The sequence below is a fragment of the Labeo rohita genome, chromosome 6 (genome assembly GCF_022985175.1).
Source record: "Labeo rohita strain BAU-BD-2019 chromosome 6, IGBB_LRoh.1.0, whole genome shotgun sequence".
Lineage (NCBI taxonomy): Eukaryota > Metazoa > Chordata > Actinopteri > Cypriniformes > Cyprinidae > Labeo > Labeo rohita.
The window spans coordinates 24,057,824-24,084,650 of NC_066874.1; the positions used below are offsets into that span (position 1 = coordinate 24,057,824).

Consider the following 26,827-nt stretch of genomic DNA (forward strand, 5'->3'; position numbering starts at 1 on the left):
ATTTATTGTAAAAAATGTGGACTGAATTTAAAATATTTCTAGGTAAAACCATTAAAATTATATTCATATTTAAAATATTTCAGGTATACATCTAACATCATGTAATAGCGTTTGGAAAAAAAAAAACGTTAACTTAACTACAGATAGCCTAATGTTTTAATAGGGCTACATTTATTTATCTTTAGTACAATGACAATACAAAAGTCAAATATTTATTTTTGCAAACACCGTGTTCTCTTTATATATATATATATATATATATAATATATATTTGAAGTGGATCAAAACCTTTCATCAAAGTTGAAATAAATATGTATAATATATATGTATAAATAATTCTTCATATGTGAAAACATGTATGACCCTGGACCACAAAACCAGTCATAAGGCATAAGAGACAATTTTTTGAAACTGAGATTTATACATCACCTGAATAAATAAGCTTTCCACTGATGTATGGTTTGTTAGGATAGGACAGTACTTGGCTGAGACACAACTATTTGAAAATCTGGAAAAAATCTAAAAAAAAATCTAAATATTGAGAAAATCACGATAAAGTTGCCCAAATAAAGTTCTTAGCAATGCATATTACTAATCAAAAATTAAGTTTTGACATATTTACCGTATGAAATTTACAAAATATCTTCATGGAACATGATCTCTACTTAATATCCTCATGATGTTGGCATAAAAGAAAAATCAATAATTTTGACCCATACAACGTATTTTTGGCTATTGCTACAAATATACCTGTGCTACTTAAGACTTTTTTGGTCCAGGGTCACATATTTGATTTTATATGTGGGGGATCCTTTGTATCAAAAGTTTAAAAGCCCCTGATGTAGAGAACACTGCAGTGGCTCTGCAGTGGCTGAATCCGCGATCCTGTAGCCCCCTCTAGTGGATCATTTATGAAACACAGTTTTTTAATTCTACAACTGTATGATTTCCTGAAAAAATCTAAGGCTAAACACATTAAATGCAGTGCAGATGGATTTTGTAACTGGATAACATCAATTTATTCTATCTGAGAGAGTGCCACTGAATCTGATAGCTGAATGTTATGGAAAATAAGGAATAATCTAACATGGCATTAGAAAAATTAAATGGACGCAGCATCACGTTATTATTGTCCCTCTGTCAAGCAGTCAAAATGTTTCAGATACTTGCAAAAAGTCTGTTTAAATCAGTGCTCAAATTCTGCTTCTAAAGCAAAAGTCATCAGCGAGGCAATTATATGAAATCAAAGCTCATCATAGCATTACCATAATGGCTACAGGATGGCTGCCACCCTGTAGCCATTAAGCCCTTCCCTCAATGTCCTGAATGGAGCCCACTCAATGCTCTGGTGTAAGCAATGCAATAAGATGTCAGCGCTGACCCTTAGCTGACAGCGTAATAAAGGGTTTGATATTGCCACGCTACAGGAACTGCTTAAAATCTCCATCATCAGCATCTGAGGATGAGACCGGGGTTGAAGGGCCCATGCTTGTATCTCTCTGACTGGAAATCCTGCGAGAATGTAATTAATGGGGCGGGACACGTGAGGCGCTGTTCCTTCACTTAATCAGCACAGGGCCTTCATCTCTGACAGCTCCATGATGAATTGCTGTATTGGAAAAATGAAGGACTGTCCTCTAAACTCAACCTCCATTCGACCAGCTCACACAACTTTATCAAATCCAGCCATATGGGAGGCGAAGGGCTCGCTATGTACTTACAGAACACAGTTAGTGCTGAGGTCAGCATGACTGGATGTGGAGACGAAATGATGTGGCACTGGGGCCTTGACAAATCATGAGCGCTCGGAGCTTCATCCTGACGGTGAGCTTTATTTGGTCTGTGATAGCCCATTAAACCTCATAAATTATTATTTTCTGTCCTGCCTTTGGCAGTCTTACAAATTTCACAGGAAAGAAGTCAGTATCTCTAAATAACAGCGGCTGATTCTGTGTCGGCACAATAGTATACAAACCGAAGCTGTAATTATAAATAATGCACTACTTAAAATACTTCTTTCCTTGAATATTAAACAGATAATATTGTAATAGATTGTGCTTTTCAATATTAGAAGTGTCTACCTTTCAGACTGTACAAACAGTGTCACTGCAATATCTAAAAATTATGGTATAATAACAAATCACTACAGGACTTTGTGTTAATTTGCACATTCACAGTCAAGCAGCAATTTGAAAAAACATGGAAAATCAGACATCTGTTCATTATATAAACAGATATTCAATATTAAGGGGGATCAAAGATCAAATTTGATCAATTGCGCAATCAACTGGTTGACCATTAATCTGAATATTGAAGCGGACGTGTCTCTCTCAACGTCTACGTTGGTTATGACCCTCTTAAAAAAATCTTTTTATTGTATATTTTCACAATGCATGATGTTTGCCTACTGCACCATTTGTCCCAACATCAAGCTCAGGCCTGAAGTTATTTTAAAAACATGGCAGATCCTTCAGAAGATTTGACAGTTTCTAGAACATCTCCCTTTTGTTCGGTCTCATAACCTCCTTTTTAACTCTAATAAAAGCCTGTAGACTGCATTCCACTTTTAGAATGTGGGTGGTGAAACTGTTTTGCCCTGCTTTTTCATGGCAGCTAAGGTGCTCCTTTCCATCTCAGCAGGAAAAAAGAAAACCTTACTGCTGATCACTTTCCCGGAAACAATGTGCGCATTAGCGAGTGGTAAAAGGCCCTTTTAATGGTTTGCACTGTTAGGAAATGCAACGCTGGGCAGAGTTTATTGTAGGCAAGCTACAATAGCTCCACCATTGATTTCTAAATGACATGCTCCGAGTCATTTCCTCTCAGAGTCATTAAAGTTTGATTGATGATCTTGTTCAATCTACAATCTAAAAAAGCAGCTCTGTCTGAGGCTTTAGCGATTGAATAATTTTGTAATATGCATATGGTCTCACAATATACAACACATACAATAAAAAAACAGCGAAGCTCCACAAATGAGAAAGAATGCGTTTCGTGTAAATGAAATGATCCACGTTCTTTGACTTTTTCATTTATTTTATATTGCTTTAGCCCCACTACATGAAATCTAATTGCTTACCAAAGCCCTCTTTGCATTTAATAAAAGCTAATAACTCATTATATAATAGATCATCATAACTGTAACCTCAGGGAATAAAAACAACTAATGCATAACACTTTACAGTTGTGCTCCTCAAAATTCAGCACTTACTCAAGCAGATTCTACTACCGAGAGGATTTAGTATTGATGCCATTTGAGAACAACAATAGCGGCTTTTATACACCACTAACACAGCAGTGTATGGTACTTGGCAGTAGATTGTTGCTGATGATAGCATGGAGAGCAGAAACTGTGTGTGTGGGATTTTAAGTGTGTGCGCGTGTGTGTTCTCTCCCTCTGCCCTGATACTGCGAGTAATGGAGCAGACAGTCTGTGAAGAACAACTCAACAACAGGGGCATAAAACATACAGCCACATGCCCTCTTCCGGTTTCTCTTTTTCCTTTGTTTCTATCTCTTTCTTTGTTTCAACCCCTCATGCTTTTTCTCTGGAACACCTTAAGGTTGGAACACCCTTGGATGACTGGTCCAGGGCACAAAGAGAAATCTAAATCAACTAGATACAGTACAGTAGGTACATTTTCTGCATAAAATGTGCGTGGAGTTTCAACAAAATTGGAGTTTGCCTCTGGAACCTCACTACACTACTTAATGTCAAAAAAAAAAAAAATTGTGAACTTGCAAATTAGATAAAATTATTTAGCTGCATAACATAAATGGGGTTTTATGATGTGCAAAAGTGGCATATGATTAGGGGTTTGTGAAAATGACAAAAAATAATGTCTTTTTCTGGAATTTTGTCAGAAATGTATATTATGTTTTGCTGAGTGTGTTATTGAGCTGGTACTTTAGGACTGCCGTGGACAGCTGATTCCCTAAGATTTTGATATTTTTCATATTCTGTGCGGTGATTAGTTTAGTGCAGAAGTAACAGAAATGAACTTTTCCAATACGTTTAAATAGATTTTTTGACCTTTTATGGCCATTTTTACCTTTGTAAGCCTGTTTTTTCTAACCTAATTAAATGTATGCATCATCTTTAGTGTCAAATTCTTAAATTTAATTAATAAATTTAAATGTGACCCTGGACCACAAAACCAGTCTTAAGTAGCATGGGTATAATTGTAGCAATACCCAACAATACATTGCATGGGTCAAAATTATCGATTTTTCTTTTATGCCAAAAATCATCAGGGTATTAAGTAAAGATCATATTCCATTAACATATTTTGTAAATTTCCTATTGTAAATATATCAAAACTTAATTTTTGATTAGTACTGTGCATTGCTAAGAACTTTATTTGGACAGTTATAAAGGTGATTTTCTTAATATTCTGATTTTTTTTTTTTTTTTTTTTTTTTTTTTTTTTTTTTGATCAGATCCAGATTTCCAAATATTTTCCAATCCAACAAACCATACATCAATGGAAAGCTCATTTATTCAGCTTTCAGATGATGCATACATTTTAATTTCAAAATATTGACCCTTATGACTGGTTTTGTGGTCCAGGGTCACAAACAGTAGGACACTATAGAATTGTTAACAATCAAATGAAATTAGCATTAACAAATTTTGTGTTTGCAATGCAGTGGTAGCACAGAATCTATTTCTGAAGTGGTATTTAGATGTATTTACACAGAGTTTAAGGAAGATCATAAATGCATTTAACTTGCAGGTATAAATGCACAAATAATGTTTTCATGTTTTAAAAACAAAAAGTCCATTAGTGATATTTGAAATAATTTTGGGGAAAAAAGGGCAAAATATATAACTATAAACTTCAAATCACCAGTAGGTGGGGGCAAATCACTGCTTGAGTGAGTCATTGAGTCATTCATTCAACCATTTCGTTCAAATGGCTGATTGATTTAGTAATGAAACATTGTGTGCGCTCAGACGCTTTGTCTGAAACTATTTTCATTTTGCCAATTAATATTAACTTCTTGTTTATCAACCTTATTTTAGCGTGGGTGTGGGGACAGCATTTGTACATTTTATGTGTCTGGCTTCCGGTCTCATCCGCGTCCAGCTAGTTTTAGCTGTACAAACAGCTTATCTTGCTGTTTGATATTGCAAATTGGTGTCTTACCATATTATTTTAATGTATTAACTTAATTATGAACACACTGTTTTGTGGTGCAAACAGTTTTACTATTACCGCACATTGTTATTCTTCTCATTATTTCCTAATAGCGGCTAATGAACCGGAAGTTTCGCCCATAGGCTTACTTCCGCGTTGAAGAAAAAGGGGGATTGGACTGTTTTATAAAATCAGTATCATATTTGCAATCGCACTGATGTTTGTAGAAAAAACTATACTCTTTATGATAATTAACTATATCAGATGACACAAATATAAAAGACATGTAAAAGTCATATGGGGGCATATTTTCTCCCTTATCTTGAATTTTGGGGAATTCTGAAAGTATTTTATTAGATTAAATCACACAGTGAAAGCATGAATTTTAAATGTGCTCACGCAGCAGTCTATCCTACATCTCATAGTGTATGCATGCACTCTTTGCGTGTGTTTTTGTTTGGTTTTGATATACTCAATAATGTCATATCGCATATTGTTTAAACAACAATTATGGTATCATAGACAATCGCACTCCTACATATGCTCTGTAATAATGGGCTAAAATTACAAAATACAAAATGAATTATAAAAAAAAGAACATTAATTTGTAATATTTTATGTTGGGCCTGTGAAACTGTTGGCAGGGCAAATAGATAAATAGATAGAAGTTTTGCCTATGAAATATAAATATAAAACAAGAAAAAAATAAACTGATGAAACCTCTTGTGAACAGACAACATTGAAAAAAAAATGTATAGAGAGAAATCTTAGCTTTAGCAGGGGCAAGCTGAACATTCCCACTGAGATTGTACGATGTGGAACATGAGATGCTGAGTTCAGCGGGAGCCGAGTTCATGTGTGCTTAACACATCTGTCACATGGCAGAGGGTTCAACAGTGCAAAACAGGGGTGAGGAGGGCATAAATGAGATGAAGGTCAAATGTATGACTGTACTACCCATAACTACTCAAATCCATTCATGCACACAGCAGTTCACATACTGTGAAATGACAAGGCGTTAGCTTAAACTGGTACCTCATGGTGTACAGCAATGTCCCATCATCCTTCAGTCTCAGAAGCTTGTTGGGCGTTGTCATGTTGTGAGCAATGGATTTTTTGCCGTTAAGGAAAAAGGTGTCCGGTGTCCAGATGTTGCTGGCCAGCAGGTTATTCAGAGGTAGCATCTCCATTGGCCCTTTAAAACACAAACGCTCATCCTTCCAGCTTTGACGGAAAAACACATCAATGGTGTATTCCTGTTGAAAGGAAAATGTTAGTGTCATTATTGTATACCTGAAGGCAGGGTCGTTGTGAGGGACCCCGGTCCCTGTGATGAGAAGGAGGGGCCCACTAAGGCCTCCCCATAAACTTTTTTCTCCAGTGGCCCATCAATTACAGCAACAACCTTGCCTGAAGGCAGAATCAAATGTGTCACAAGACTGAATATAAAAATGAACAATAGTATCATTTATCAGATCGTACTGTGACCTACCTAAGATATTGCATGCAGAATATGAGGGAATGTTGCAGAGGTGAAGTAATGTCACAGATGGAGGCAGGATTTAATGAAGGGGGTCTAGATGAAGACAGATCTCGGGTGGGAATTTCCAGCTGTAGAGGTTAATGAATGGTGTTTCTTCATGAAGAAAGGATAGGGTTGAAATATTTACCATCTCAGTATCTGACACTGGTCCAAAACTGGTCACAAAGATGTTGGTCTTAATTTCTGTCACTTTCTCTGTAAAATCACAAACAAATTGTGATTTATTAGATTAAGCTTTGGTGATTGCATATCTATCTAAAATAAACGTTAACTGAGATAATATATATGTGTATATATATATATATATATATATATATTTTTTTTTAGCTAGTTTCCAAAATTAATGTACATTATTCAGTATAATGTATATTTAATATAAAATGTGCAGAATTTCCACTGAAGTATGTTTTGAATCAGCCACTTCATTTAGTTGCATTCAGTTTTTAAATTAAAAGCAATTAATTTCATTCGCCTGATTGCACTTTCCTTCTCAAAGCACTAAATCAAGTTCAATGCCATCATTTGTCAACTGACATCACATTGCTGCTACAGATATGAGATGTGCTCTCTTGAACTCTCTCACGTGGAAACAGAGCAGCCTGTGTTTATTCTCTCTCTCTGCCATAATGCCATGCTTTCGACCTCTGAGAACAATGAACCTGCACCTTTGGAAAAGAACGATAGCTTTCTCAAGGTCAGCAGCCACATTCATAACCCTCTCTCACTCCCTATCTCTCTCTCTCTACCTCTGTCTCTAGCAAGAACACTGTAATTGAGAGTGCCGGGAAACAGTGGCCGTTTGATTTTCAGAGGACCAGGCAATTTCAGCGATCACTTCTGCTTGGTGCAAACATCTGCTGTATAAAAACACAGTTTTTTTTTTCTATGTACTTTTCCTCACAGTTAGTGGATTGAATAGAAGCAGCATCTCTCTCTCTCTTTTTAAATGAAAGTCCTTGCTGCTGTCACGATGGAATGTGCAGGCGTTCTCTCTGTTTTTCAAAACCCATCTGCCTTTATCTGAACACATCTTTTCAGAATAACTACCGGAGGTCAATGCCAGACATAAATGCCACTAAGAAAAAAAACACCTCTCGCTAAAGCACGATTTTGCTACAGATCATCTTTTAGAGATGGAAGTGGTATCTAGGCAGTTTACCTCCAAGCCCAGGTCGCAGTCTGTTATCGTAGCCATCCAGCAATCCATCCAGGATTCGTGTGAATACTGTGATGTTATCATTGAGCTCAGTCTCTTTAGGAATCCCTGTAGTAGTCTGGGAAAGGCTGATGCACAAGACCACAAAGATAATTAATAACTACAAGTATTAACTCCCATCCTCCCTTCAAACATGACCACAAATGTAGCGGTCTGGAATTCTGAATCAATATAGATATGTGCTATCTTACATTAACTGACCTGTAATAAACTAGAAAAAAGATCAGCAAGATATTGACAAGGCATACGTTAAACATGCAATCTACCTCAGATGGCAGGTGAAAGTCATGAACAAAACACCGACCCACAGACTTCTCATTTTAGCGCTGCAATGTGGTCCATATCCCATGCCTGCAAAAGTCCAGCATAGGGAGTTCAATCCAACACTATGATAATCCAACCATTATCTGGGAAATTGAAGTATGCTTTAATTTAAAAAGAAATTTAAGAAGGAAACACAGAGATCAGGATGCTCATTAAACTTAAAAACAATAAAAATCATCAGAGTGATTAAGCAAAAGTGTTAACCAAATACTTTTTCTTCATTATTGTTATTGTTATTATTGATGCAATCACAATGCTGTCTTTATTTCATTATAATGCTATTTATGTGCTAATTAAAATAATTATTTATTTATTTTTACGCAGTTCCAGTGCGTTCTTTGTTTTTGTGCATGTCCCTTGAATGCCAGTTTACTGTATTTCTTTTGTAAAAAGCAGTAGGAGCGCTGAGTTTGCAGCAGCTGTAATTCATAGTTTTAACAGCCTCTGGCGTATAAACTTGTCGAACATTTATAGTGAGTCCTACAAAGCAGAGTTGAGCAGAGATAGTGTACAGTAAAAGCCTCGTATCTTACCTTAAATACCTGAATGGTGCAGTGGATCCACGTTGAACAACTGCAATGAATTCCTTTTGAAGCAGTGAGCAAAATCCCGCAACGTTCAGCTTACAGCAGTAGTGTGATGCGTTGTTCTTCAGATATATCCAGTCTTAACCATACAGGCTCATTGTTCCGTCCTCTTTTACGATTCACTGACTGAACAACCGCTGCAGAGCATCCCTTCCTTTCCCCCGCATCCCAAAGACCTCTTCATCACTCCTAAATCCAATTGAACGACAGTAACCAGACAGCACAACAGCCTTTAAAACAGTCTTTTGTTTCTCTCTCCCCCTATTCCCCCTTTAGTCAACACATTCCCTTTAACAGACCATTACTTTCCCCCTTCTTCCCTATGTGTACGACATCTCAACGCTTATCTGCGCAACCGTTCAAGCGTTACAGAGTTTAACAGGATTCTCCGCTTACCGGGTCGCCGGTTTGGACGTCCGTTGCACTCCCCACTCTAGCCCGACTGTCACTCTAGTGGCATTTGTTCGTGTTTGGGACCGAAGTAATAGGACGTCACCTCCGCGCTCGCTGCATAATTACCCCCCGAGGGAAATTTGAGCGGCCGTTTGGGCTTTGAAACTTATCTTGTTTGAGCTTATTCAGAGAAAAGCGCGATTACCCCGGCGCCGGCGCGCGTTACGAGCGTGGACGCCAGAAAATGAGTGGATTTCCCAACAATTCTGCTTACTAGGCATTTTGCGCGCAAGCGTTTACCCCTAGGCAGCCCCCCTGCGCCAGGCTGTTTAATGAAGACTGGCTTCCTCTACATGCGGACTATTATATCTCCACTGGGGATATTTATGGTTTTAAAGTATCAGTTTTACTCATTTAAACAGGTTGTATATTAGAGAATCGTCTTGAGGATAAATTAAAACATGTAGATGCCTAGCTATACAAAGTACGCAAGGTATCAGCCTAAGATACGTAATATTGATTTGGTAGGACTGCTTTCAAAAAATGGTTTGCGGTAGTAGAGTTGATAATTGTTTTATAAGAAACAGAATAGGCACGAGTAGTAATGAGGACAGCCATCAGAGGGAACTCTAATCCCATTTTTTTCTGACGCTGACTATCACTGCAGTGCTTCAGTCGATAAATGAAAACCTTAAAAAGCTCTACCTGCTCCAATTTCATATTGTGCATAAGTGAAAAAAAAAAAAAACTTATTGAACTAGTTTCTTTTATAAATGACAGCCTAATGCTGATTTGGGTTGACAGGGCATCTGGGAAATGTCTTAAATGTTGTACACATCACAAAAAAAAAAAAAAAAAAAAAAAAAAAAAAAAAGAAAAAAGTGGTACAGCACTATTCTAGTGATTATTAACGTATTAATGTTATGACTTCAAATACAAAATAAACGTGCATTGAAGAATTTCAGTGAAATACACTTAGTAGGGATATCTAGAATAAAGTAATGCATGTTGAAGATGCTACACTGGTTTACAGCAAGAGAACTGAAGAAAGTCTTTGATTCAAGCGAGTAAATTAAACATCTGCTTTGGGTTGGCTTTAATGGTCACAGTGCTATTGAGAAAAAAACACGTATCCGTTAGGACGAGATTGATTCTAGATTCATGAAGTCTGTACAGACAGTTTGCTGTGTAGGTATATGATATTGTTGTCATGTGTTTTGGGGATTGATTCATTTTTGAAGCACTTTGGTCTGACTGCTGATTGACTCCATTGATGTGGACTCCAGAGATTTTCACACGAGAGCAGCTGTTACTTCCACAGTCCACCTGTGTCCTGCGAGCATCTGATAATCCTGATCTAGTCGTGTGTGTGTGTGTACTGTATATGCGCATGTTAAACAGATTTTTAATAACAAAGATTAATAGAATGACACAATTTGAACTCAAGACGTGTTACAAGTAATATATTTGGAAATGCTTTTGGAATTGTTTTTTACTAGACACAATCAGAAACATGAACATCACAATTGTTTACAGAATGTGTTTATTCTAAAATTAGTAACAGGGCATTGAATGATGGGAATAGTAACATCACCTCCCTCTGTTTTGCAGGAATGCAGTCGATGGGAATAAAAAGCTGTTTGCAATCTATGACACAAGGTAAGTTACTCATTGTGTATTATAAAAAAAAAAAAAAAAATCATAGCATTTTATGCTCACTATTGTTTACTGCATGCTGGAATATTTCACTCAAAAATTAAAAATAGCTGAGAATTTACCCACCTTTGGGCCATCCAAGATGTTTCTTCATAGGAATGGATTCAGAGAAATTAGCATTAAATCATTTGCTCACCAACGGATCCACTGCAGTGAATGGGTGCCGTCAGAATGAGAGCTGATAAAAACATAACAAAAATCCACAGCATCATCAATTACCATCTTGTAAAGTGAAAAGCTGCATGTCTGTAATAAACAAATCCATCTTAAAGATGTTTTTAACTTCAAACCATTGCTTCCAGCTAAAATATGATTCCTCTATACATAATAATGATTCCTATAGAGAAACAAGTGTCTAATCTAAATCAGGGGAGAAATATGCACAGATTTAGTATAGTTAACAAGCAAAAAACAATTCTAAACAGTTCTAATAAATATGTCGGTGGATTTTGATGTGAGAGAAATACGGGATAGATTAAAAGACTCTTAATATGGATACGGTCTGGAATTCTCGCCAGAAGCAACAGTTAAAGTTAAAATTGTTAATGATGGATTTGTTTCTAACAAACACATAGCTTTTCATTTCTCAAGATGTTGCTTTCATGTCATGTTGTGCATTACTGTGATGTTTTTATTAGCTGTATGAACTCTCGTTCTGACGGCATCCATTCACTGCAACTGAGACAATGCTACATTTCTCCAAATTTGTTGGGATGAAGAAACAAACCCATCTACATCTTAAATGGCCTGAGGGTGAGTACATTTTCAGCGAATTTTCATTTTTGGGTGAACTACCTCTTTAACATTTCAGGAGACTTCTATGCATCTCTTCCGTAGTATCACAGGAGTCTGAATCCTTTAATAGGTATTACGAGTGAATTTGTGGAGTTCTGTCTCAATCTAAAACAAATCAGACCTGCAATGTCAGCCACATACATACATTATTCATTCAGCACAGTGCAATATTCACTCCATCCAGAGGATCTATTTATCTGTGTCCATTTAATCTGGAGGGGGTGGAGGGGGCGTGCGGAGGAGGGAGGTCTTCTGCATCTGCGATCTGACACAGATGGAAGGAAAAACCCTTTCAATGGAAGCCAGTACAACCATGTTTTCATTCCCCCCTTTAGTGATACTGCCTCACCCCTACAGTAGATCAGAAAACCGCTTTGATTGTCCAGTGGGCGAAATAAAGCAAAGCGCCTTGTGAACTTGCGGACGCGGCCTTATACCTCACAATTAGAAAGGTCAGAGGACAACGGTCATTTTAAAGGCAGAGACAGGGATCATAGTACAAGGTTCCAGTCCTCCCACAGCCTGTTTGACTAGTGTTACTTTAAAGGCTTTAACAGCATTTGGCTTGGTGTGTGACCGTGACTTGGTGCCATTTGCTCAGCCCACACACTGAGGAGCCTTTGCATTTGCAGATGATGTGTGAGTGGAGTGCTTTGTTTGGATGATGGGATGTGGGTGTGTGTGGGTAAGTGCTGTTCAGAGCTACCCTCGCTTTCCATCTCTCTCCTTATAGTAGCTGCTCTTCATAAACGTCTATGCTGCAAGAAGCTTAGAAATCACTCCCTGTATGTATGGCTACTAAGAAATTCCCAGAAACTTTTTTTGCAATAATATTGAATACTTTTTACTCTATTAATCCTAAAATTGAGGTTAAAAGGAGAAAAATGTCCACTAGACATGATTCTAAAATTTTAGGTTTTAGTTCTGTACAGAAGGGGTTGTTACAAAATTCAGAAGTGAATAATTAATATCCTGCCAATTCATGAGTTTGAACTATATCGGCCATGCCTGAAATTAAAAGTAGAATTTGAAATAGAATGATTGGAAAAGAAATATACTGAACTGCAAAAATAAATAAATAAATAAATAGTAAAAAAAAAAAAAAAAAAAAAAAAATTAAAATTAAAAATTAAAGACAGGTAATGCATTTTAGGAAATGTAGTGCTCTTACACACTGGTTAAAAAAAAAAATAAAAAATTAGGAAAATATAATTATATATATACTTAAAACTAAAAGGTTATTTATTAATGAAATATATAAATGAAATAATATTTCCTATTGGTCTCATTTCAAAATATCTATCTATCTATCTATCTATTTATCACCTTTCTACAGAAAAAAGTCTATCAAAATTTATTTATTAAATACAATAAAATGTATAAATGAAATACAAATTCATATTTGTCTAATTTTAAAATATCTATCTATCTATCTATCTATCTATCTATCTATCTATCTGTCTATCTATCTTTCTATCTATTTTGAAACTTTGATTTGTTAAACAATTATATTATCTTAAATTATATTAACAATTATATTAAATTATATAAATTGAAAATTCAATTCATTTTATTTTAATTTATTGTTACTTCTCTATTATTAAAACAATCTCTATTGCATAAAGCACTATATAAATAATGGTGGCGTGACTTAATTCTATTTCCCTTCAGATTCAAAGTGCAATTCTGCATTGTGTTCGTCACCTCAATTCAAATTCAGTTCAAACTCAGAAACTGAATTGAAATTTAAAAGGCATTCAGTGAATGGTAACCCTGGTACAGACAGGGTCAACTGTCCTAACCTAGATTAAACAAGATTTGCTATCAATAAAAAATGAGGGCTGGAATACATCTATCATTATAGACTAATGCAGTCCTAACACTTTTTCAGGCAGTGAATCAAAAGCTAAATATTGCTACACTAACAGAATAGTATGTACCTGAGGACACAAGAAGAGCAAGCATCCAATAACATCTTAGTGGGCTCTCAACCCTCGCCTCTCTCTGGAATAAAGCTTCTGAAACAGTACCAGGAAGCACAGCCACATCCCTCTGCATCCGGCGTCTGCTTCTAAAAGCATTAGGGCTGCATCAGTCCGCACACTACAGTCTTAATGCAGCATGAGGGATTTAAGAAGGCCACTAACTTCAACCACTGACCGTGTCAAATCCACCAACAGCTCTCGTAAACAGCCTTTCCATTCAGTCGGAACAATGCAGACCTGTTTTTTGAACACAGGTCAAATTAACGGGATTAGTTTAATGAGTTTTTAAAGCTTGGTAGAAGCCATTACACTTGTGCTTAATCTCCAGCAGACTGTCAAGCCTCACTGAAAATCTGATTATGTATAATAAAATTGTCTAGAGGCTAAATGGAGGAGCCTTAATATCCATTGATGGGGAGTGGTGTTGAGAACAAGTAATATATCAGATTGATTATATCACAGAAGGTGTCAATAAAGCAGCATTATTCTTCTTCCTCTCTGTCACATGATGTTCTGTTTATCACTATTAGTATGCGTGTGCACGAGCACAAGCGTGCAGATGTACAGTACAGGAGATGTCCTAATAAATGTAATGTTCTAATAAAATTCGACAGTACTGCCATTTGATACCACCATACCTTGTTGTCGCAGATACAGTATGAGCAGCTGAAATTATCTTCTTATAGAGAGAAGGAGAGATTACTAGTGTTCATAGCACTCAAATAAAAGGAATGAGCTGAGTAGCAACTTAACATTTATTTACTTTGTTTGTTTGTACACCGTAAATGTATTTTTAACACCATTTTAAACCAAAATTAAGTTTTATGCTATATCTGTGATGTGCAAATCTATGAGAAAGTGATACTAGTGATTACCGACTTGCAAATTTTACAGCCAACTGCATTTTCTTGTTTTTCACACATTCTCACTGTAGTCAAACTTCTGCGATTACTGATATTTTGTTGAAAAATGCTGATGAAACAAATCAATACCCTAGTAAATAAGTAATAGATTTAAAATGCATTTATTTTATACTAAGTATAGTTCAAGTCTATTAACATATTTACTGACATATGGCTCAAGACTTGTATAAAAATTGTAGTTAAACTTCATTTGGAGTGCTGCTTGTGCACAATGCACATTTCTTGATATTAAGCCTAAAATGTGTTTTAATGTCACTATGGATGAGGATCGTATGATCGGTCTTTAAATGCAAAATATTTAAAGTGTGCCTAAAGTATACTTACAATAGTTCCACTTTAGCACAATCAAATATACCTAAGTATATATTTAGTTGAACTTAAGCACTATTTCCACACAATTAAAGTGCATTAAGTACAAAATTAGTTGTTTCAATTTAGCAGACTTAAAATTTACCAGTTTAGTATACTAAAAGTACAATTGCAGGATATTTTTATTAAGTGCATAATATGTAAATGTATTTGTAGTATACTTATGAAGAAACATATGTATTTTAAATACATTTTAGTATATTTATTTTTCACTAGGGTATTTCTATGGCCCTTCCACTAACTTCCTGGGTTTAAGCCACGGTAGGTAAGAAACCATCAATGATGTTTACTTGAACAGCAAATGATGAATTTGCAACAAAATAAGTCGTGACTCAGTCATCCTCGCGGATTTGTTGTAGGTTGCTTTCTCCTGACAAAGATTGCAAATATACACCCACCAGCAACAATAGCGAAATAGAGGAGCTGTTTACCGCAGTAAAGATAGTTTGCGGTTTGATATTCGGATTTCTTTTGGCTATAAATACACAGTGCGCTGTCATAAACATGCAAATAATCCCGAATGTGGTTCTCCATGATTTGTGAATTCTGGAGATGATGTGCCTTTTGGCCAAAATTTTATTTTATTTTTTCGACTCTTAATTTTATAATGCTTATAGCTCCGAAAGTTGGAAACTTGGCAGACTGAAACCAGTGTCATGTGAACCAGCTTGATCTGTGAATTTTTTCACAGCAAAGCTCTTGTCCGTAACCCCCTTGGTAAGTACGCTATAGTAAGAAATGTGAAAAATATGCGCTCTTCATGTTTAACGTATTTTACCATTAAACACGCAGACTGTTCAAATACAAAAACATTGTTTTTAAGTCAAATTGGATTTGTGAAAACTTTCACAATCGCTATTTATTGCGCAACAGTGTTTCTTTATGCTCTGCTCTCTTTTTCTTCTATCAGTACTGGTCAGCTGACCCTTCCCTGTGTCATATTAATCACTATTCTGATCTGTGAAAACTTTCACAGTTCAATACTGGTCAGCTGACCCTTGCTTGAGTCATGTAAATCACTATTCTGATCTGTGAAAACTTTCACAATTCAGTATTGGTCAGCTGACCCTTCCCTGAGTCACTAACATCACTATTCTGATCTGTGAAAACTTTCACAGTTCAGTACTGGTCAGCTGACCCTTCCCTGAGTCACTAACATCACTATTTTGATCTGTGAAAACTTTCACAGGTTAGTACTGGTCAGCTGACCCTTTCCTGAGTCATATTAATCACTATTCTGATCTGTGAAAACTTTACAGTTCAGTATTGGTCAGCTGACCCTTCCCTGAGTCACTAACATCACTATTTTGATCTGTGAAAACTTTCACAGGTTAGTACTGGTCAGCTGACCCTTTCCTGAGTCATATTAATCACTATTCTGATCTGTGAAAACTTTACAGTTCAGTATTGGTCAGCTGACCCTTCCCTGAGTCACTAACATCACTATTTTGATCTGTGAAAACTTTCACAGGTTAGTACTGGTCAGCTGACCCTTCCCTGAGTCATATTAATCACTATTCTGATTCTGAAAACTTTACAGTTCAGTACTGGTCAAAAAACTTTCACAGTTCAGTACTGGTCAGCTGACCCTTCCTTAGTCACTAAATCACTATTCTGAGTCACTAAGTCACTAACATCACTATTTTGATCTGTGAAAACTTTCACAGGTTAGTACTGGTCAGCTGACCCTTTCCCTGAGTCATATTAATCACTATTCTGATCTGTGAAAACTTTCACAGTTCAGTACTGGTCAGCTGACCCTTCCCTGAGTCACTAACATCACTATTTTGATCTGTGAAAACTTTCACAGGTCAGTACTGGTCAGCTGACCCTTTCCTGAGTCATATTAATCACTATTCTGATCTGTGAAAACTTTACAGTTCAGTATTGGTCAGCTGACCCTTCCCTGAGTCACTAACATCACTATTTTGATCTGTGAAAACTTTCACAGGTTAGTACTGGTCAGCTGACCCTTCCCTGAGTCATATTAATCACTATTCTGATCTGTGAAAACTTTACAGTTCAGTACTGGTCAGCTGACCCTTCCCTGAGTCACTAACATCACTATTTTGATCTGTGAAAACTTTCACAGGTTAGTACTGGTCAGCTGACCCTTTCCTGAGTCATATTAATCACTATTCTGATCTGTGAAAACTTTACAGTTCAGTATTGGTCAGCTGACCCTTCCCTGAGTCACTAACATCACTATTTTGATCTGTGAAAACTTTCACAGGTTAGTACTGGTCAGCTGACCCTTCCCTGAGTCATATTAATCACTATTCTGATCTGTGAAACTTTCACAGTTCAGTACTGGTCAGCTGACCCTTCCCTGGGTCACTAACATCACTATTCTGATCTGTGAAAATGTTCACAGGTCAGTACTGGTCAGCTGGCCCTTTCCTGAGTCATATTAATCACTATTCTGATCTGTGAAAACTTTCACAGGACAGTATTGGTCAGCTGACTCTTGCCTGGGTCACTAACATCACTATTCTGATCTGTGAAAATTTTCACAGTTCAGTATTGGTCAGCTGACCCTTTCCTGGGTCACTAACATCACTATTCTGATCTGTGAAAATTTTCACAGGTCAGTACTGGTCAGCTGAACATTCCCTCAGTCAGTAACATCAATTGTAATCTATGAAAAAATTCACAGTTCAATTTGGGTCAGAATAGTGATGTACATGAATCAGGAAATGGTCAGCTGACCAGTACTGAACTGTGAAAGTTTTCACAGATTAGAATAGTGATGTACATGACTCACGGAAGGGCCAACTGACCAGTACTGACCTGTGAAGGTTTTCACAGATCAGAATAGTGATGTTAGTGACTCAGGGAAGTGTCAGCTGACCAGTACTGACCTGTGAGAGTTTTCACAGATCTGAATAGTGATGTTAGTGACCCAGGAAAGGGCCAGCTGACCAATACTGAACTGTGAACATTTTCACCAGTGAACATTTTGACCAGTACTGAACTGTGAAAGTTTTCACAGATCAGAATAGTGATGTTAGTGACTCAGGGAAGGGTCAGCTGACCAGTACTGAATTGTGAAAGTTTTCACAGATCAGAATAGTGATTTGCATGACTCAAGGAAGGGTCAGCTGACCAGTACTGAACTGTGAAAGTTTTCACAGATCAGAATAATGATGTTAGTGACTCAGGGAAGGGTCAGCTGACCAGTACTGAACTGTGAAAGTTTTCACAGATCAGAATAGTGATTAATATGACTCAGGGAAGAGTCAGCTGACCAGTACTGACCTGTGAAAATTTTCACAGATTAGAATAGTGATTTACATGACTCAAGGAAGGGTCAGCTGACCAGTACTGAACTGTGAAAGGTTTCACAGATCAGAATAGTGATTAATATGAGTCAGGAAAGGGCCAGCTGACCAGTACTGACCTGTGAAAGTTTTCACAGATCAGAATAATGATGTTAGTGACTCAGGGAAGGGTCAGCTGACCAGTACTGAACTGTGAAAGTTTTCACAGATCAGAATAGTGATTAATATGACTCAGGGAAGAGTCAGCTGACCAGTACTGACCTGTGAAAATTTTCACAGATTAGAATAGTGATTTACATGACTCAAGGAAGGGTCAGCTGACCAGTACTGAACTGTGAAAGGTTTCACAGATCAGAATAGTGATTAATATGAGTCAGGAAAGGGCCAGCTGACCAGTACTGACCTGTGAAAGTTTTCACAGATCAGAATAATGATGTTAGTGACTCAGGGAAGGGTCAGCTGACCAGTACTGAACTGTGAAAGTTTTCACAGATCAGAATAGTGATTAATATGACTCAGGGAAGAGTCAGCTGACCAGTACTGACCTGTGAAAATTTTCACAGATTAGAATAGTGATTTACATGACTCAAGGAAGGGTCAGCTGACCAGTACTGAACTGTGAACATTTTCACAGATCAGAATAGTGATGTTAGTGACTCAAGGAAGGGTCAGCTGACCAATACTGAACTGTAAAGTTTTCACAGATCAGAATAGTGATTAATATGACTCAGGAAAGGATCAGCTGACCAGTACTAACCTGTGAAAGTTTTCACAGATCAAAATAGTGATGTTAGTGACTCAAGGAAGGGTCAGCTGACCAGTACTGAACTGTGAAAGTTTTCACAGATCAGAATAGTGATGTTAGTGACTCAGGGAAGGGTCAGCTGACCAGTACTGAACTGTGAAAGTTTTCACAGATCAAAATAGTGATGTTAGTGACTCAAGGAAGGGTCAGCTGACCAGTACTGAACTGTGAAAGGTTTCACAGATCAGAATAGTGATTAATATGACTCAGGAAAGGGCTAGCTGACCAGTACTGACCTGTGAACATTTTCACAGATCAGAATAGTGATGTTAGTGACTCAGGGAAGGGTCAGCTGACCAGTACTGAACTGTGAAAGTTTTCACAGATCAGAATAGTGATTAATATGACTCAGGGAAGGGTCAGCTGACCAGTACTAACCTGTGAAAGTTTTCACAGATCAAAATAGTGATGTTAGTGACTCAGGGAAGGGTCAGCTGACCAATACTGAACTGTAAAGTTTTCACAGATCAGAATAGTGATTAATATGACTCAGGAAAGGGTCAGCTGACCAGTACTAACCTGTGAAAGTTTTCACAGATCAAAATAGTGATGTTAGTGACTCAGGGAAGGGTCAGCTGACCAGTACTGAACTGTGAAAGTTTTCACAGATCAGAATAGTGAAGTTAGTGACTCAAGGAAGGGTCAGCTGACCAGTACTGAACTGTGAAAGTTTTCACAGATCAGAATAGTGATGTTAGTGACTCAGGGAAGGGTCAGCTGACCAGTACTGAACTGTGAAAGTTTTCACAGATCAGAATAGTGATTTACATGACTCAAGCAAGGGTCAGCTGACCAATACTGAACTGTGAAAGTTTTCACAGATCAGAATAGTGATTAATATGACACAGGGAAGGGTCAGCTGACCAGTACTGATAGAAGAAAAAGAGAGCAGAGCATAAAGAAACACTGTTGCGCAATAAATAGCGATTGTGAAAGTTTTCACAAATCCAGTTTGACTTAAAAACAATGTTTTTGTATTTGAACAGTCTGCGTGTTTAATGGTAAAATACGTTAAACATGAAGAGCGCATATTTTTCACATTTTCCTTACTATAGCGGACTTACCAAGGGGGTTACGGACAAGAGCTTTGCTGTGAAAAAATTCACAGATCAAGCTGGTTCACATGACACTGGTTTCATTCTGCCAAGTTTCCAACTTTCGGAGCTATAAGCATTATAAAATTAAGAGTCGAAAAAATAAAATCAAATTTTGGCCAAAAGGCACATCATCTCCAGAATTCACAAATCATGGAGAACCACATTCGGGATTATTTGCATGTTAATGACAGCGCACTGTGTATTTATAGCCAAAATAAATCCGAATATCAAACCGCAAACTATCTTTACTGCGAACGGTCCTCGTGCTCACATACCAATTTCATCACACTCCGGTCGACTCGGTCATCAGTTGTCGAATCAATAGCCGAACTTTCAGTTTCAGTTTTTGAGTTTCCAATTCTCACGTTTTCCCGAGCGAGCATTGTGTGCATGTGAAAAATAAGTCAACTGACTCTTCCTTTGCTTATAGCTGAAACATAAAAATAGGCGTAAGACTGAGACTTCAGAGCAGGGTGTAGATTCGGGACGGCACAGCTACGGGCGTCAAAACCGAAGGATGGAGATCTGGCTGAGCCCCAAACACCGACTCCCCTGCTGCAAGCTCCGGTAGTGTCTTGGGCAAAATGCATTGTATTTACCGAGCACCTAACCAAATAACGCAGTCTCCGCAAGAGAGCGAAAACCCGGATCGCAGCGATTTGTTTACGCGCGTTTGACAGTAATTGGAGTTCTTTAGCAAAGACCCACTGATGGAATAACGTAACCTGTTACCTACGCAAGGAAACCTTACAACGTCCGTTTTGTCGCTCGATTCCTTGCCTGAAAGAGTATAAGGAATGTTTGGAATACAGAAACGAAGGCTGTTTGGTGTTCTTTCATTACCGGTAATTGTGGCAGTGATGTGCTGTGCTCAAAGGTAAGAAGAGCTGGTGGAGACCATGGCGCGGGAGCGTAGACCTCCTGGGCTCTGATATGATGGAAATAACCTTATTTATTATTTCTTTCCAGCGCCAATGAACCAGGAAACATGTCTTTTGTCAAAGAGACAGTGGACAAGCTTTTAAAGGGCTATGACATTCGTCTTCGACCAGACTTTGGAGGTATGATGTTGCTCACGTCATTATTTCTTACTTTTAAGGTTGCATAAGTATTTCAAGATTGTTTTTAAGATTGATATAAATAAACACACGCTTTCGGCGAACTTAAGTTTAAGTTTTTCTTCTCATTTAAGGTGCACCGGTCGCAGTTGGCATGAGCATCGATGTGGCAAGCATAGACATGGTGTCTGAGGTCAACATGGTATGTCTGTTTATATCTTTAATTATTTATCGCACAATTGATAAGTAGCAGACCTCTGGACATGTCCTGTGATTCTGTGTACCAGAAGGAGCTTTTAATGGCGCTGTCCATGGTACTGAAATCTCATAGCTTAGTTTCATCTGCCTGTGAGTGATAGAGCTTTGCTCAATCTGTTTTAGTGCCAAGGTCTAGTAAGAGAAGTGTTTTTAATATTAAAATCCTACCATTGTGGACGATGTGGTGTTTTCTCATCATGTTAATGCTTTCATAGTGCAGATCAGCACCAGCAATTCACTTCCAGTGTCAGATGATCACTTTTATTATGACTTGAAAGAAAAGCTTGAAAGATATCCTACTTGTTTTAGAACTAGAATCGATTTCAGTGTATTTTTTGCTAGTCAAAGTTTGCGACTGCTGACTGCATTAAAGTGGTTATGGTTCGTTAATAAATAATAAACACAGTTGTACATAAAAAGTTTGATTTGAAATGTTAAGTTTATACAATATGAAGTCTAAGCTGACTGTGTTACATTTGTTAACTGTAGCTTATTTGATTATACTTGTCACAAACGTTGTATCAAAAATCCTCAGCGGTCCATGTCCACATCAGCATATGAGACCGGGTTGTCTCCATGGTGACTGTGTCCATTTCACAGTCATGAATATGCAGATGGGTTAGCCCTCTCACCTGGGCACTGAGTGGAGGATGCTGTCAGCTTACAGTCCCACAAGGGGATGGGCACATATGCTAAAGTCTCAGCTTGACTGTGACACAAGAAGTGATCATCTGTCACCTGGACCTGTGTTTGTACAGTTGTAAAGTTGATGGACAGTGACACGATGAAATTGTTCAGTATCTGTCACCATCCAGTTGTCACAGTGTGGTTGAAAATGAACTTGTTTGGACTTTATTTTCAGTTTTTCACATTCTGACATATACTGGCTTTGATTTGATCTGCCGTTGTGTCAAATTAGAGGATATGTGTGCTAGAGATTTGATGTCCGTCACTGTGGTCTTACCTTTAAAGGTGAGAGTTTGAACAAGGTGCGCTAATCCTAGATTACCCCTAAACACGTCCGCTGGTTCTCAGAGCAGTGGAAGTCACACCCGCGCAATCGCAAAAAAAAAAAATCATACTCTTACAACTTGAAAAATCAGGCCATATCTTATGCAAGCCTCTGAGTTAAATTAAATTAAATTAACTTTTGACTTTATCTCACAATTCTGATTTTTTGCTCACAATTCTAAGAAAGAATTCCAAGGATTGCAAAATGTAAATTTAGAATTGTGAGACTTTCTCATAATTCTGAGTTTATATCTCACAATTCCAACCTTTTTTCTTCAGAATTCTGAGTTTACAACTTACAATTCAGTTTTTTCGACACCAGAATAAAAAAAAAGCAATTGCAACTTTTTTGTCACAACTGAGAGTTTGTAACTCACAATTAAGATGTATATTCTCGGAATTGTGAGTTTAAATTTTTCTCAGTTGCGAGGAAGTCTGAATTGTGAGATGAAAAACTTTCCTAATAGCTGACATGGTTTCTCATTTTAAATATTTGTCTCTGTAATTAGGCTCGTTTTCCAGGTTAATGAGCTTTTAGCTTGTATTACTCTTGATTTAGTTCTATCTGTGAGAAGAAAAAAACTCAGAACTTGTTATTGCATCATCCAGCACTTGTTGTCATGTGAGATGTGTGCTGCTCTGATTGGAGCTGTCTGTAATGCATTGCCACTCAGCCCAACTGTTCTGCCCACATCTTTCCTTTCACTCACCTCTCCCACTCACTGTAGAGATGCATTGATCAGTGCATTTTGCAATATTAAGATCATTAATAATTTAACACAGCCACGCTTAGTCTTATCAGGTATGTGAATTATTCACTATAGCCACATTTAGCATTAGTTCTCCCGTGGAGTAAAACTGACCCTGTCAGCATGAAATATTAACTTAATTTGTAGCTGAAATCAACAGTGCTGCAGACATTAGCCTGGCTGATGAGGTTAGCCATGTGATTGAACTTAGAGCGCTTTTGCACGGGAAGTCTAATGGTAAGGTAATCAAGCAGACGCTAACAGGATTTTCCCGCCTAAGAATGGTGTTTGCTCTTTACAGATTAGTTATTTCTGTACAATGGATTAACTTTCTTTAGAGGTACAAATTAGGATTACTTGGCCCGTATTGTTAATAGCAGTGATTCAGGCGGGACGAGGATGTGTGTGTGTGTGGCAGGGGTTGCTTCAGCTCAGCAAAGCTCAACGCAGCCCAGCACAGTGGGGATATCAGGGAAACCTCTGTGCACAGTAGGGATTACAGCAGTCAGTGTGATTATTATTCTGTGAGACAGTTAAGCATCCAGGGAGTGACAGGAATAGAGAGCAATATGAAACATTACCGGTACAGGCATATCCGTGCACGTCGGCGCACACACTTTGCCTGTGTATACATGACTGCTTATGCGGGCTGTATGGAACAGTTCATCTCTCTTGAGATTATCTTTGAAGTGATATGATTGAGCGCGTGTTTGCTTGGTGTGATATAGAAATGGTGAGAGAGGAAAAAAGTATTTTAGTATGCCTTCATATGTGCATCAAAGTTGAATGTGAGATAGGAAATGGATTATAGATACACTAGTTGTCAAAAGTCTGAAATAATGACATTTCTTTAATGTTTAATAAGAAATCTCTTATGCTCACCAAGGTTGTATTTGTTGGATCAAAATTACAGCAAAAAAAAGTTATATTTTGAAATATTATTACACTTTAAGAGAACTGTTTTCTATTTGAAAATATGTATTACTGTAATGGTAAAGCTGAATTTTCACTAGCCATTACTCCAGTCTTCAGTGTCATGTGATCCTTCATTTTAATATTCTGACTTGATGCTCAAGAGGCAATTTTTGATTATCAGTGTAGAACCTTCTTATTATCAATATTGTTGCTCAGCTATTAGTAATTATTGGTGTTCAATCATTAATAGTGATTCTTATCATTATCAGTGTGGAAGATGGTTTTTGCTGCTTAATATTTTTGTGGAAACTGTGATAATCTTTGTTTCAGGATTTATAGAAAGTTCAAAAGAAAAGCTTTTTTTTTAATTTTCTGTCATTACTGTCACTTTTAACAGTTTACAATTTAATGCATCCTTGTTAAATAATTTATTTATTTTTTAATCTTACCCCAAACCTTTTCATATGGAATCCCATTACCGCCACTGAATTTAAAAAAAAAAAAGGTAATTGCAGCTTTTTCTTACAATTGCATGATATAAACTCGCAAATTTTGAGTTTTAAAGTCAGAATAGCAAGATATAAAGTCATAATTGAGAGACTTGTAACTCGTAATTCTGACTTCTTTTCGCAAATGCAAGTTTGAATCTCATAATTCTGGCTTGTTTCTCACAAATTTGAGTTTGTATCTTGCAATTCTGACTTTTTTTCTTGCAGTTGTGAGTTGTAAAGTCCAATTCTGAGGGGAAAAAATGTTCTATGTGTTATAAAGTCAGAATTATGAGATGCAAACTCACAATTCAGAATCAGATCAGAAGTTTATGTCTTGCGATTTTGAGTTTATTTCTCAGAATTGTTCTTTTTGTATCTCATAATTCTGACTTTATAACACATAGAACATTTTTAAACTTTTAAGTTTATATCATGCAGTTCTGTGGAAAAAAGTCAGAATTGCAAGATGAAAAATTCACAATTACCTTTTTTATTTATTCAGTGGCGGAAATGGGGTTCCATATTTTCATTGTAGTGTGTTTTGTTTTCAACAAAAAATGTAAGAAGCACAACTATTTTCAAAATTGATAACAATAAGAAATGTTTCTTAAACACCAAATCAGCATATTAGATTGATTTACGAAGGATCATGTGAGACTGAAGACTGGAATAATGGCTGCTATGCCATCTCAGGAATAAATTACATTTTAAAATGTATGAAAAAAGTTCTTAAAAACTGTAAAATTTCACACTATAAATGATTTTGCAATATTTCTTAGCAAATGAATGCGACCTTGGTGAGCATAAAATAATCTCTATATTATTTTAATCTTTTTACCAGTAGTGTACATACAGGCAGATGTAAGCAAATGTCGCTGTCCGTGGTGCTGAAATGCTTATGCTTATTTTGTGTGAGTGATTTGAGAAGTATTTTGAATATGTTGTGGTACTGACATAGGCTAACAATTTGTTACAGTTTACATCAGTTGTTAACCTTATCTAACACAGCCCTCAAAACAACACAAACCAGGACAAAAAAGCCATATTGTGTAGATTTACATGTGAACTGACGATGCGTTACTACTGTATGTTTACCGGATGCAGTAATTTTACAATTCAATTCTGCTCAATTCTGTTACCCTGACATTTATAGTCAAGCATACACATACATATTCAACAGGACCTTACACTGTCAATATGTCACATGAAGCAGCTTTCATTTTGTGTTTGGTTAATTTCAGTAACAGGCCCCAGGAGTGTTCAGTACAGATTCTGCTGTAAGTGTGTCTGACAACACCAAAGGCTTTAGGAATGTCAGTTATCTTGAATTTCCTCGACCTCAGGTTGCCTTTAAAATGTATTGTTCTTCAGCATTCCAGCACAAATAGCCGTTTTTTTATATCAAGGCAGAGTTTTTTCAAATGTTTAAAGGTTTAAATGTGGAATAGTTGCTTGTTGACTTATGTTGATTTAATGTTTTTTCTCTTGTGTCTCTGTAATCTTTAATCCAGGCACAGACATTAAGTATATAGTTTAAAATATGTTATATTATAAATATAGGCTAACAGGGCCACGCTAACCAAACCCTGGCCCCCTCAATGGAGTCATGTGTCAGTCTGTCTAACAGAAAGGAGTAAATGATGTTCAAATGTTGACTGTTAAACCCCAGGTGTAACTGCATGTGATGAGTGTGATAGATTGATAGAGGTAATATAGTGACAGAATTGCACAACTGCCTCATCCAGCCATGATTAGTCCAACCTGTTAACTCTTGCCATTAGCCAGTGAGTCACAGGAAAACATGTCCTGATTGACTGACATATCCACGGCTTTTCTTACACCCCTGTTGACTGTGACAAGGCCTGATTGTGTGGCGTAGTGTATAAATAGCCGGCTGCCATGGCAATGAGGCTCGCTTTCGCAGAGTGTCAGGTGGGCAGGCAGTGTGTGCGCATGTGTGTGTGTTGAACGTTAAATTGTGGTACCTCATTAGCTAGACTGACGTGCCAGATACGGATGTGAAACACATCAAGATTTTAGTTTGTGCGTGTGTTAATGAAACCAAGAAGGAGGAAATCAATGGAGTGGATGTTTTTCGAATGTCTCGCCGTCACTTTATATGACAAAAGTAACAGTCCCAGAGGTTCTGTAGTGACATGGGTAGACATTA

The 26,827-nt window shown here is 37.2% G+C and overlaps 2 protein-coding genes across 5 annotated transcripts in view; one reads left to right on the top strand and one right to left on the bottom strand.

Moving 5' to 3' along the window:
* The window catches only part of gabra5 (gamma-aminobutyric acid type A receptor subunit alpha5), a 157,830-nt gene that overhangs the window by 25,268 nt on the left and 105,735 nt on the right, over window positions 1-26,827 (bottom strand). Inside the window, exons 1-6 of one of the 2 annotated variants that reach the window (XM_051113570.1) lie at window positions 9,208-9,763; window positions 8,758-9,000; window positions 8,167-8,251; window positions 7,844-7,968; window positions 6,812-6,879; window positions 6,177-6,397 (exon numbers count right to left, since the gene is read on the bottom strand). In XM_051113570.1, coding sequence (XP_050969527.1) covers window positions 6,177-6,397; window positions 6,812-6,879; window positions 7,844-7,968; window positions 8,167-8,249 — 497 coding nt within the window. In that variant the 5' untranslated portion in view covers window positions 8,250-8,251; window positions 8,758-9,000; window positions 9,208-9,763. Of the gene's footprint in view, window positions 1-6,176; window positions 6,398-6,811; window positions 6,880-7,843; window positions 7,969-8,166; window positions 8,252-8,757; window positions 9,001-9,207; window positions 9,764-26,827 lie in introns of those variants that run through there. The other variant, XM_051113571.1, reaches the window with a different exon arrangement.
* The window catches only part of gabrb3 (gamma-aminobutyric acid type A receptor subunit beta3), an 87,322-nt gene that overhangs the window by 12,393 nt on the left and 48,102 nt on the right, over window positions 1-26,827 (top strand). For 2 of the 3 annotated variants that reach the window (XM_051113568.1, XM_051113567.1), the window contains exons 2-4: window positions 10,816-10,863; window positions 21,145-21,236; window positions 21,368-21,435. In XM_051113568.1, coding sequence (XP_050969525.1) covers window positions 10,816-10,863; window positions 21,145-21,236; window positions 21,368-21,435 — 208 coding nt within the window. Of the gene's footprint in view, window positions 1-10,815; window positions 10,864-20,438; window positions 21,053-21,144; window positions 21,237-21,367; window positions 21,436-26,827 lie in introns of those variants that run through there. The other variant, XM_051113569.1, reaches the window with a different exon arrangement.